General features: G+C 37.3%; 1 protein-coding gene across 3 annotated transcripts in view; it reads left to right on the forward strand.

Annotated features, from left to right (window-relative positions):
- The window catches only part of FOCAD (focadhesin), a 109,797-nt gene that overhangs the window by 87,700 nt on the left and 9,292 nt on the right, over positions 1-12,805 (forward strand). For all 3 annotated transcript variants that reach the window (XM_035309408.1, XM_035309407.1, XM_035309409.1), the window contains 9 exons: positions 1,150-1,297; positions 3,308-3,427; positions 4,392-4,514; positions 5,958-6,035; positions 7,040-7,111; positions 7,279-7,381; positions 8,610-8,690; positions 9,806-9,934; positions 12,559-12,674. In XM_035309408.1, coding sequence (XP_035165299.1) covers positions 1,150-1,297; positions 3,308-3,427; positions 4,392-4,514; positions 5,958-6,035; positions 7,040-7,111; positions 7,279-7,381; positions 8,610-8,690; positions 9,806-9,934; positions 12,559-12,674 — 970 coding nt within the window. The remainder of the gene's footprint in view (positions 1-1,149; positions 1,298-3,307; positions 3,428-4,391; positions 4,515-5,957; positions 6,036-7,039; positions 7,112-7,278; positions 7,382-8,609; positions 8,691-9,805; positions 9,935-12,558; positions 12,675-12,805) is intronic.

The following is a 12,805-nucleotide window of genomic DNA, read 5'->3' on the forward strand; positions in this document are numbered from 1 at the left end:
GTAGAAGCAGATAGAAGGTTGGCAAGCAAGTGCATTCATGACTGTTAACTTCTCCTTTTATTCATGTAGATCATATTGACTGGATTTTCTCACATCAGCCTTGATGTTGTGGGGGTTGGAGGGAAATCCAAGCTAGGTTTCCAATTGTAGCAGTACAGCATATAGGTAACAAACGTAACAGTACTTACAGCCCCTCTATGGGACAGCTGTCTCTTCTCCAAAGAAAAACATGTTGCAGTGAAAATTGACCTAATGCTGTTGTTTGAAGGGTTTCCTTGTGCAAAGCTTCTGAGAATCATGGGGAGCAGTTGCGTTTTCTGGCTTGCCTTGCCATTTTGTATATTAAGGATGAATTCTACAAGATCATTGCAGATGTGTCTTTTTGTATAAATTTGTTACCAGCTACAATTAGCGTGCATCTGCAAGAATAAATATTGGAGAAGTATGGAGTAATTGATAAATGCTAAAGCTTACATGTTGAGTAAAGATGTAGTAAAAAGCAGATTATTATGAAACTTGAAATGCATAGTAATCTTCCTTTAAATTGCTGGGCAGAGCATTTGACTGTTTGTGTTTGTTTTTGTTTTTTTTTTTGCAAGGTCAGTAACTGATTCAGATATGAGGCATTTTCAGTCAAAACTATCATCAGACTTTTCTTTACTGTACCTTCAGAAACTTGTTAAAATCCGCAGATGTTACTACTAGGATTTAGCCCTTTAAAAATGTCAGTTTTGCTTCATCCTAAAATATAAGCCTTTTATTTTATTTCATTATTTATTCATGAATTCTTCCATTCCGTGGCATGATAGTACATGCACCGTACATGGCCAGGTTACCTAAGATGAGATAAGTGACAATGAATTCAAAGATGGGTCATGACAGACAGCAGTGCTGAGTGTCTGATACACTGGCAGTGAAACACCTAGAACGTGTTGGGAAATCTGAGATACCATGCGGATGAAGTGTGCTTAAATATTAATTTTATGTAGATCACAAACAAGATGGCCAAGTGAAAGAGAGTGGTAGGCCCTCAAGTTTAATGTTATGAAAAAAAAGTGTTCAGAGCAGCAAAGGTATGGCTAATATACATATTATGTATACATACATACTTATATATATATATATATTTTTTTTTTCCTTCTCTTTAAGCACCGGATGTATTTTGGGAGTAGGACTTGTTCTTTCCCTTATGAGTTACAGCAGCCAAACAGAATCACGAGTGCATGTTTCTGCTTCACTGCGAAAACTCTGCAAATACCTGGAAAGCAGTGAGGACCAAAGCAGATCGGTCCAGGAGGTATGATCTGTTTTATCACAGATTTCAAATCTTCCTTTTTCTTTGTTGGCTGTCTTTAATAATTCAACTTTTTACCAAAGTTTTATACCTGTAGTACTGGAATAACTGGTGTATAATATGACTTTCACAATATCAAAGCTGTGGAAAGGTGTGCAGAGAAAAAGGATCCTGACTTGTATCAGGAACAGTGTAGCTAGCAGGACCATGGAGATGATCGTCCCCCTGTACTCAGCTCTGGTGAGGCTGTACCTCAAGGACTGTGTTCAGTTTTGGGCCCCTCACTACAAGAAGGACACCAAGGCCCTGGAGCATGCCCAGAGAAGGGCTACGAACCTGGTGAGGGGCCTGGAACACAAGTCCTGTGAGGAGCAGCTGAGGGAACTGGGGGTGTTTAGTCTGGAGAAGAGGAGGCTCAGGGGAGACCTTATTGCTCTCTACAGCTGCCTAAAAGGATACATCAGCTTCTTCTCACAGATACCTAGTGATAGGACTGGAAGGAATGGCCTCATGTTGTGCTAGGGGAGGTTCAGGTTGGAAATTCTGAGACATTTCTTCTCAGAAAGAGCAGTCAGGTACTGGAATGGGTTGCCCAGGCAGGTGGTGGAGTCACCGTCCCTGGGGGGGGATGTTTGAGGAAAGGTTGGACATGGTACTTAGGGACATGGTTTAGTGGGTGACATTGGTGGTAGGGGGTTGGTTGGACGAGATGATCCTGGGAGGTCTTTTCAAACCTTGATGATTCTATGATTCTGTCAGGCTGGTTTTATATCTGTTTAAAAAAATAAAAATAAATAAATAACTTGTACTGCTGTGCAAACATTAAGAAATTTCCTGAAAAGGTAAAAAGATAGCTATTAGGAAGCAGAGAGCAGTATGCTTTCTGCTTCCTTCTTTGAAAGCTGATGTCACTAACTAATGTGAATTTGAGCTTGTGAAAGCTGCTATGGTTTCATCTGCTGTTGTCTTTATAACTATTTTCAAGAGTTAGAAAACTGAGCTGTGCTAAATTTGAGCATGCTCTTCAATTTTAACTGCGAGTTGGAGATACTCAACATTACATTAACCAGACATAAAAGCCAGTTAAGACAGCGGGAATGTAGTTTTCTTCCCTCTCTTTTCTGTTGTCATAAGGAGCTATAAACAAGATGGATAGAAATAAAGAGGGACCTTTTCAGCATAATGAGGCATCATACACAAACTCATTGTTTCCATTTTGACATGACAGAAGCTTACATGTTCTGACCATGGACTAATACAGCAACATTCATTATTTCAGCATGGTCCATGCATGAATGAGTCTGTAGTGTTGCTGAGGTAGAACTTGAGACAGAAGGCTGATGAAATGGGATATGTTTACAACAGAAATCAAGAATCGGGATAAGCAGGTTTTTGCACAACCAAAACAAAAAAACGTGCCTGTCATATGCAAGACTACATCAGCTGAGTTGCACAATCCTCTGTTTTATTAAGGGAGTTAGAGATCAGTAGTATTCTTCTCTTCTCCTTCTTAGTACTGCTCTGAAAGTTTGTACTTTATTAAAGCTCTTCATGGTGTCCCTGCCCTGCCCATGGCAAGGGGATTGGAACTAGATGATATTTAAGGTCCCTTCCAACCCAAGCCGTTCTATGGTTCTATGATTATGGAGTTAACTTCTTTTGGCATTACATGTGTGTTGGGGATTAGCCTTGTTCAGTTTATGGATTGTGCATTAAATTGTTTATTTACTTGGGGATGAAATGCAGCAGCTGTTCCCTAACATGACCTAGTTTGGAATGAGATGCCAAACCTACCTTTATCAATTAAAACCATATAAGGCATTGCATAGATAATCACATCAGTAAAAGTTGGCCAGCACCCTAGGATGAATACTACTGTATTTATGAAATGCACTAGATGCTCTTCCAGAGCTATAATAGGTTGGCATATAATCCTCTATCTGAGGGGTAGATTTGGCCTACTGCAGCCTAGTACTGGTACTAGTTAACCGAATTAAATAATGTATTTTTCAGGTACTTTCCTATTCTGTTGCCTGTTCCTGTGTCTCTGCCTTCAGTGTTGGAATCATAGAAGCGGCAGAGGCTGAGGACGCTATGAACAAGCTGCGGACCCTAGTGGAAAATAACCAGCAGGTGAAGATTCAGAGTTTTGGTTTTGCTTCAGTTCTGTTTCTCTCTTACCTATGTAAAACTGCATACTACTCTATCCAGACTTGATGAAAATTGATCTGCTTTCATCATTAACTAACACTGAGCATGTTGTTCATGCTGTATGGTTACCCTGACTACGATTTGGTCCATTGATAAATTGTCTGCATGTTTATAGTCATTACCAGAAAGTGAAATAAAAACAGATTTTATGTTTGATTGCATGTAAAAGGGAGGTGGTTGGTATTTCTGAGTTCTTGATGTCTTTAGTTCCTGTGTTCCATCAGTTCTAGTATTTCATAACATTTTTCTTTAAATAATTTTTCTTGATAGGTTAATGTATCTTCTGTGCTCTACTGATTTTTTTGCCTTCCCTTAAATCTCCAGACAGTGCATCATAACCATAACCACAACCTCTTCCAGGTGTCTCCTTTATCCCCCAGTGTTCTAGAGTTACCCTCTAAAAATGCACAGAATAATCTCTTTATTCCAGTACTTGTTCGTTTTGTTTGTTTGTTTTTGTTTTTGTTAAATGTTTGCCAGAAAAGGAAAAAAGGAAAAAGAAAAAATGTTTAGAGTTAAAGCCTGGTATTACACTAATCAGCTGTTTAGTTATGTTCATTTGTAAAATAAGTCAAAACAAACTATTTCTGTAGCTCCTTTTCATCTTTGTATCAGAAAGTGTGCTCTAGAATAAAGGTTCCAGAGCAAACTATGTGCCAAAGATCAGTATCTAATCTCAGAAAATCCTGTATCACCTGACAGGAGAAAACACTTGAAATAAGGAACCTCTGGTGTTCTAGGCAATGATGAGACTTCTATGATTCGTCTGTGATTCCTATAAGGAATAATAAATACTTAAGCAGTATTTCAGTAGCAAACATTGAAAAGAATACAGAATTCTTTGGAAGATCTGTTTTTTTTAATATGTGTCTTTCTCACCTTACAGACATCCGCTTTTGCTTTAGCTCTAGGTACAATTGTTCACGGTTTGTCAGTTTGTGGTCACGGGAAAGCTGAAGATCTGCGTAACAAACTAATGCCAGCCTGGATAAAAACTTTGATTGCAGAGGTAAAGGAGTTTGCATTTGCATCCTAGGGTTTTGGGGTGATTTTAACGGTAGGGGCATAATTTGCCTCACTTCTGCTGGACCAATGCTAGGAAAAGTTAGGTTTGAATATAGATATGCTATTCCGTTGATATTTGGAAGCAAAAATATGTCGTTAGGCTGTTCACTACAGAAGAAAAGCCCTGTTTCACTTCTACCTGTTTGCTTTATGGGAAGTGCTTTTTTCCATGAGATCTTGGAGATTTCTGAAATCTTTCTCCTATTAAGAAAGTCTGAGAGAGCTGGGGATATTCAGCCTGAAGAAGAGGAGGCTCCAGGGAGAGATCTTACTTTGGCTTTCAATACTTATAAGAGGCTTATTAAAAAGACAGAGGGCAATTTTTTGCTTGGTCAGGTAAATGACAGGACAAGGGGGAATGGTTTTAAACTAAAAGAGGGGAAATTCTTCACTGTGAGGGTGGTGAGGCACTGGGATAGGTTGCCCAGAGAAGCTGTGGATGCAGCATCCCTGCCCATGACAGCATGTTAGAACTAGATGGCCTTTAAAGTTCCTTCCAACCCAAGCCATTCTGTAATTGGAGATTGGTACATTTTTACTAATTTGGAACAACATCCAAGGATAAAATACAGGTTATTAAATAAAGATACCTTGTGAAACTAGGTACTAGTTAACAAAAAATGGACTATCAGAATGGTGATTATAGTGTCTCAGCTGTTTTAAATTTACTCTCCTAAACTGTTGTTTTAGAAGTAATAAATTGCCAGTACTATTTTTATAGTACTATTATTTATAGTCAGTACTATTTTTACTGTTTCTATGTTACAGTAATTGCTGTATCTATAGTGAAGGAATGCAGTGACTACAGTGAGGTTTTTAGATTGAATTAACAGCATTAGGTGTAGCTGAACAGTTCTGGGTTGACTGAAGGCACCACTCATCATTGGTGCTGTTACTGAGTAGTGGGGGGAGTAAGATGTATCCATATGCTCTGCTTGCCGTTCTGTGTCAGTAATTTTAATTTATCTCATTAAAACATTTGTGTTTTTGAAAGCAAACTCTAAACAAAAAGCAGTAAGGTGGGTGAATATCAAAAAGTATTTTAGAGTTGAATCACATTGGCATATTTAGTGGAATACAGACTGTGACAGAAGAAAGTGTTTTGTAAGAAATGTGTGATAATTTTAGATTGGGGGAAGGAGGGGGAGAAGGTCGCCGTATTCAGCAAGGTCTCTTTTATTCAGCAGGAGATAGAATATAGTTCTCCATCATGCTGGAGTTTGACCTGAAGAGGTTGTTGGGATGGAGGGTATAAATGTGATAATAATTGTGATATTTAAGTTGAAAGAAAAGCCTTTTTGTTTAAGTGAAACGTCTGTTGTGCTACAAATGCAACTGTAGTGCTGTGTGGTCCCAATGATTCACTGATCCTGAACTATATTTCCAGGGTTCTCCAACAATGCAGCGTCTGGCAGCTGTCAATGGGCTGGTTGCACTGGTTGGTTCTGAAGGAGGCATAATACAGGTGAGAACATGCAAGCAGATGATATTTTTATAGCTCTCCTAGAAATCTGACAAGAAGGCAAGATCGTGATGCCTTGAACAAAGGCTGCACTGTGTCTCTGTAGTGCTTAAATTGTGTTTACTTGAGCAACTTTGAAATGTTGGTATGCATAAAAATGTTAAGAAAACCGTGAGCTTTGTGTATGCACAAATAGATAAGAAGCCTTAGGCCTTGCTGAGCTTTGTGGTTAAAATCCACTAAGACTAGTTTAGGACCATGTAACTGGGAAAAGGAGATGAACCTTTGATGAAAAGGAGATGTGGGGTGACCCACACTGCACATGCATTAAGGGAGAGTTCAACTAGAGGACATCAAGAAAATGACCCACAGTGGGTCTCAAAGACCTCTAAAGACCGCTGACCCATTTAACAGCACATGTCTGAAGGGGCAGACACTACGTAAATGATTTTGGGGTAAAGTATTGAATATGTATATGACCCTCAGGAAAACTTCTGCATGCTTAACACCTGCCATGTATGTTCAGGAGTTTCTGAGCCAGGTATGCACTCTAGGAGGAACTATCCCCAGTGCATCCAGTGCTGCAATAAAAAAAAAAAAAAAAAAAAAAAGGAAAAAGAAAAAAAAGCCTGCTTTCTAAAACCCCAGAATTGTGTCTTTGAGAGTTTCTTCAACCGGCTTTTGTAATAACAATACAATGATTTCTCCTGCATCCATACAGGAGTGGCCATCTACCAGAGCATTCCATTTACACAATACTGAGCTGTGTTGGGTGTGAACAAAGTGGGATGGATTACAGTGTGTAGGATGGAGTCTGTTCTGTTTTCCCATCATATAGCCCACATGCAGTGTCACTGGGAATAAGTTTACTCCTGTGTAGGTTTTCTTCTCTTCTCTATTTCCCCACAAAAAGGCCAATATAATGTATTTTCAGTATCCATTCTGTTTTGTTTTTCTTCCCTTATGAAATTCACATCTTTTTTTTATCCTTGCTTTTCCTCTGGTAGCTGAAATCTGAGAGTATCCAGTCCTCCCAGTTTCAAAGTAAGCTCAATGAAGTCATCAGAACCCTTACACAGGTAAGGAGGTAGTATCTTGTTTTCTTCTTTGGATAATGCAGTAGGGTTTTTTGACACCTTGCACAAACAGACCAATTCTGTTTAAAGAAACAATGTGATGTCTGTGTCCAGGTTAACTGAGGCAACATAGAGAAATCTGACTAAGTATTGATTCATTGTCTCAACAGATAATCAGTTTCTCAGGGCAGATTGGCCTTCAGACAAATGCAGCAGGACTTCTGGGACACCTTCATATGTCCTGTTTGTCTTCTACCCAGAGCAGGGCATCTGGTAAGATGCTTTAATATTGTTACCTAAAGAGCATATAGCAATAACATCTAACTAAAAAGATAGCAAGGGACACATCAGACACTTGCAGTCTAGACACTGTAGCCCTATTAAATGACACAACAGATTTTGGATCAGAGACCTCATGGTGTTATGTGCCCCTAAAGGCTGGAACATACAGCAGGAATCAGTGTGCTGAACAGGATGCCCTCAACACACTGGCAATCTGTTTTTACTTGCAGTATCAAAGTAAGCTACTCAATTGTTCTGGCCAACCTCATTTATTGCTTCTGTCTGTACTCTGCTTAAAACACCTAGAATAAATTGTAAAGAAGTTTTGCATTGCATGTGACAGGTATGTTGTCTGCATTATGCATTCTATGCCCTGAGTGCTGATTAATTACTCCTTGTTTTAGCAAGATTAATATGTAACCAAGTACCTTGTTTTCTTAGATTAAGAGGTAATCAAGTACATCTTACTTTATAAAAAAGCTAACACTTAAAAAATAGTCCATAACAATAAGGAAAAGCTAATTTTTCAAATGAGTATTTTCCTAGTAGGGGTCTCTAGCTGATGTTGAAAACTGGTGTTCTGTGCCCTTTTCATGCAGTTAACTGTGATTAACACAGAAATTTGTATTCTGTCAATATGTTATTATCTTCTGGTGCTGTTTCAATATCCAATAGGTGAAAGAAAAGTAGAATTACAACAGTGATGAACTACCAAAGGAGGGAACTAATGAATTGGAAGCTGTTCACTTCAGTGTGAACCAAGCTGAGAACCAATAACATGAAGTATAAATAAGCATCCTCATCAGCAAAATAAATAAATCTTAGGTTTTCTATTTCTGTATGGTATGACACAAGGGTCTGAGGATAGATAGATGTGGAATGTTTTTTGTTGTATTAAGCTTACTAAGCTTTTGAAACTCTATTTTAGAGCCCGACTTAGTGTCTGATGCATTTCAAGGAAATTCTTACCCCAGCTTTTCAGTAGGTCATTGAATTTGTTTTTCAGAGCTGACATCTCTCACCAACGCTGGCATTTAACTTACCTTAAGAACAGAAAGGCCAATGCATCTATCAATAATCTTTTGGTCTAATTGCATTGAATCACATGCAGACTTAGCTCAAATAAAGCTCAATTTGGCCTTTGAATTTACATGGCAGCTGGAAGTTATAATTTCTGCTGGCACATTTTAGTATATAAAGAGTCTTTTTGTCTTCACAGTTCCTCCGGATTTTAGCTACTTGCCTGAAAACAGCTTTATCAGGGCAGCCATTGATTTTGCCATTGAAAGTGGAAAAAAAGGTAAGAAGGATCGAACTTTTATGTCCAGAAAATGTATTATGGCTTTAAAAGGTGAGCCTAATATCCTGCTTTTATTTGCTAAGAGAACTTTTCTAGATACTAATTTGAGCTTTACAAATGCAGTCATATCTCTAAAATTTTCTACAGAAATTCTTTTAAAACACAAGATGGAATTAAATTTTAAAGACTAAGAGAATTGTCATTTTCTGTGATGATTTTTTCTGGCTTCTTAGATGTTTTCCCTTTCCTCTGGGAAATGACTTATATCCTTTGTGGGAATGAAAGTCAAATCACTTTAAGTGTTAACATGGTTCTTTGGGAATACTTTGTCATCAGGGAAGCTTTCTTCTGTCCTGTATCCAATTCTGGGTTAAGACTCTATGTAATGGTCTGGTATTCAAGTGGGTTAGTGCTATGTGTGATAATACAAAGGAAACTGAAGAAAGTATACTCTTATGTGAGGTGTGCTAGCAAAAGAGAGCTGCCTTGGATTATAATCTTGCAGGAGGTAAAGCAGTAGAGGTTACTGTTGTGCAGAGCTAAGCGAACTCACTGCTTTTTATTAAGTACATCTTGCTTTTATTGGAGGTAGAGATTGCTTTGCTTTCATGGAGGACTTTTACTGAGTTAATTCCCCATCTTTAAATAATATAGTATGTAGTAAAGGTTAGTATGTATTTGACATTTTTTGTGGCCTACACCTCCAGCATGGGACATAAGAACAGTATCAGTAAATTTGGCTGTTCTCTTACTAAGAAAATGCAAACATAGTTCCCTACTAGATGAGGAATATCTGTTATTAACTCATAAATTGGTCAAGACGGGGAAGAAAACAGAAAGCTTCTGATTCTCAGTAACAAAAGCCGCCTTTGGCAGGTTATTAATGTTAAAAATACAGCTGATGATTACAAGCAAGAGACAGCTAATTCTCAGATAGCTATTGGTTATGTGGTTGTTTTTTTCTCCCCTCTGTAATTTTATAACACTGTAGTTCATCGCTACAGTTTGGTCTTCAGTGCAGTGTGAATTGATAAACTATATTCACTTTTTTTTCTAAGAGGCTTAACAAATACATGTGTATAAAGTTTTGACTGAAACTGAGTATTTTCTTGCAGGCCCTGAATCTGTTCCAGCTCAGCTGTTGAAAGTAGCACTGGCGCCCATTGCAATAGTTGGAGAAAGTCATCAGTATCCACCTGTAAACTGGGCATCTGTTCTTTCACCATTGATGAGGCTAAACTTTGGTAAGCTTTATAATTTTTTGTTAAGTCTTGCACTTGTCACAAGATGACTTTACTAACATCAATTTCATAAACTGCAGCTTTGAAGGCCAAGTTTCTAATATTCACAAACATATAATTTCAAGCAGAGTGTGGACAGAGGTTGCTTTAATCAAAGAACAGGTTAGCGAAGATCAAAACTAAGAGTTTTGGAGCAGTGCCCTAGAACAGTGGTGGATTTGGACTGTGATAGTGAGAAGAGTGTGTCACAAAACTGGAAATTAATTATATCTTACTTTCACCATTAAGCACAGCTCCAGTGTCTGTGTTGGAAGGCAGCTTTATCGCAAGTTTAAACTGTTCTGTAGTTCCTTGAGTTACCACTAGTCTGAAATACAGTGTCTACTAAATTACACTGAGTAACAGAGGAAATCATATCCCTTTTTTCTGTCACATCCCTGATTTCTGTGCATCTAGGAACACTTTTTCTTCATGTCAGAGAGTAGCTTTGGTTTTGAAGTATGGGCTTGGACAGCTTGTGTATATTTTTCTGCTGAGGATATCTGTCAGTGCCATTTTTGGTTGATAAAAATGACTTTGAGCTTCAAGCCCATTTACTTAAAAAAAACACCTACTATGGAAAGTTCTGAATTCCCTTGTTTTATTCTGCTGAGTTTTATTTCTCTTATTTTATGTAATTGTAATTACATATTATTTTATTATTTACAACTGGACTGGGCAAGTGCTGCTGCATTTGAATTGATGTGCTATATGGCCTGGAAAATGGAAGGTTGTTCTTATTTATTTTTGATAGTTATTTTACATATTCAAAATGCTTCTAAAAGCACTAGAAATCATTCAACTGTCTTATGAGGAACAAATATGTGCTAGATCTAGAAAGACTTGGCAACATGCTAAATACTTCTGCTGATAATTGTGCTGGATCTTCTGTTTTATTTTGTATTATTGCGATTGATTGTGGAACCTTTTGTGAAAATGTTAAAGAATTTCCTATACCAACCTGTGTAGTCCATGCTGATGCAAATTTGTATGCGACATTATGAATAGCTGAAACTTTATAAATGCATGGGGAATTTTTTTATTCCTGTTTTTTTACTTGGAAGTCTAACTTTTGTAAATCAGGGGAATTCCAGAGGAAACACTACATCATTTTTGTGGCGATGTTTTATTAAGTTTAGACAGCGTTGTAGTCTGTTTTTGTATGTAATTTCTCTTGACTGCTCCTCCATATTGCTGGGGAAGTTGCACTGTTTCACGTTATATATGCATGCAGAAATAGGCTTTGTGCAATATTCATGTCATTCTAGAAAGCATAATGCAGAACAGTTGTATTATGACCTAACTGTCAGCCTAGACAGGTGAAACTAACACAGTTATTCTGGGACAGATATGTCACAAATATTTATATGAAAAATACACTCTCAGATTCTCTAGCTCACTGTTATTCATGCCTGCGAATTCATGAACATATATTTAAAAAAAAAAACTGTGAAGATATATTCATCTGTAAACATATTGAAGACGAGATTGCTTTCCCGTCTTACAAGGTTTATTGCAGTAGTTAGTCGTGAACTATATAATGTGCCTTATGTAGTATCAGTTTGGTATTTAATAGTGCTCTGAAGGGAATGGTCATAATTAAATCATAATCTGTGATTTATTAATCCAAGCTAGTGAGAGAGTTTTGAATTGATTACCATAGTATATTGTAACAATTTCACCCTTTCAGAGTTCTGCAAATGACTTAACATCTAGTTCATGGTTTGTTAGAGAGCCTGATGTTTGATTCTTGAATTATTTGCCTTGCTCATGCACTGTTATTGAACTGTGTAAAAGTCATATATATATATATATATAGATGACTACTTTCATTATTGAAAGAATGTTTTGATTAGCAAAGCACTTATTTAAGTTTTATACTGACAAGTAGTAATAATCTGTCTGAGGAGTTCAATGCCGATATAATACTTACATTATTTGTTCTTCTATTGCTGTAACAGTCATGATCTGCATGAAAGCAATGCTGTTCAAAAGACCTCAACGTGTTTATGACTAATTATTGTATTAAGCTGATTAGTTACTCTGTTAAGAAGAGTCCGCACTAGTTATTACAAGGACTATAAAGAGAAACCGCTAAGAAGGATTTTATAACCATCATAACCTTTATACACTGTAAGGTCTTCCCACATGTTGACCTGAAGAATACTGCAAGCAAGCACCACCAGAAATAACAGTGACTGTTCTTTGATATTTTATATGAACGTGTAGTATATGGAAGACCATAAGCATGCAAACCAATGCTAATTACTCCTACATTTAACAGGAAGGAAAACTGACTCATTTCTCTGTCTGTAGATTAAAACTTGTTGCTAATATATATATATATATATATATATATATATATCTGTATATGTATATATTTAAGTTCTCATTTTCTTGCCATTTCCATATTTCTCTTATTGGGTGAACTTATGTGAACTCTTAGCAAGACATTTCAGGATTTGTGAAACATATGCAAAGTTTAATATAGTGCTCAAGTAGAACAATAACTTTATTTTATGAATTGAGAATAAATTTAAAGTATAGACAATCTATTTCCAAACTTCTGTATGTTTCTTCTGTTTTAGGTGATGAGGTAAAACACCTTTGCCTTGAACTGGCTGTGACACAAGCCCAGTCATCTCAAAATGCTGCCATGCTTTTGGGGATGTGGGTGGCACCTCCCCTTGTCTACAGTCTCAGTGTATGTATGTCAGAAAAATCTGTGGGACCTCAGTTCAGACAGTACTGAAGTTTAGAATGTCTTACTAGAAAATGACTTCTGGGTTCAGAATTATGCAGAAATATTATTTAGCAAATATTTACGGTAATAGA

This window comes from Oxyura jamaicensis, chromosome Z (genome assembly GCF_011077185.1).
Source record: "Oxyura jamaicensis isolate SHBP4307 breed ruddy duck chromosome Z, BPBGC_Ojam_1.0, whole genome shotgun sequence".
In the NCBI taxonomy this organism is placed as follows: Eukaryota; Metazoa; Chordata; class Aves; order Anseriformes; family Anatidae; genus Oxyura; species Oxyura jamaicensis.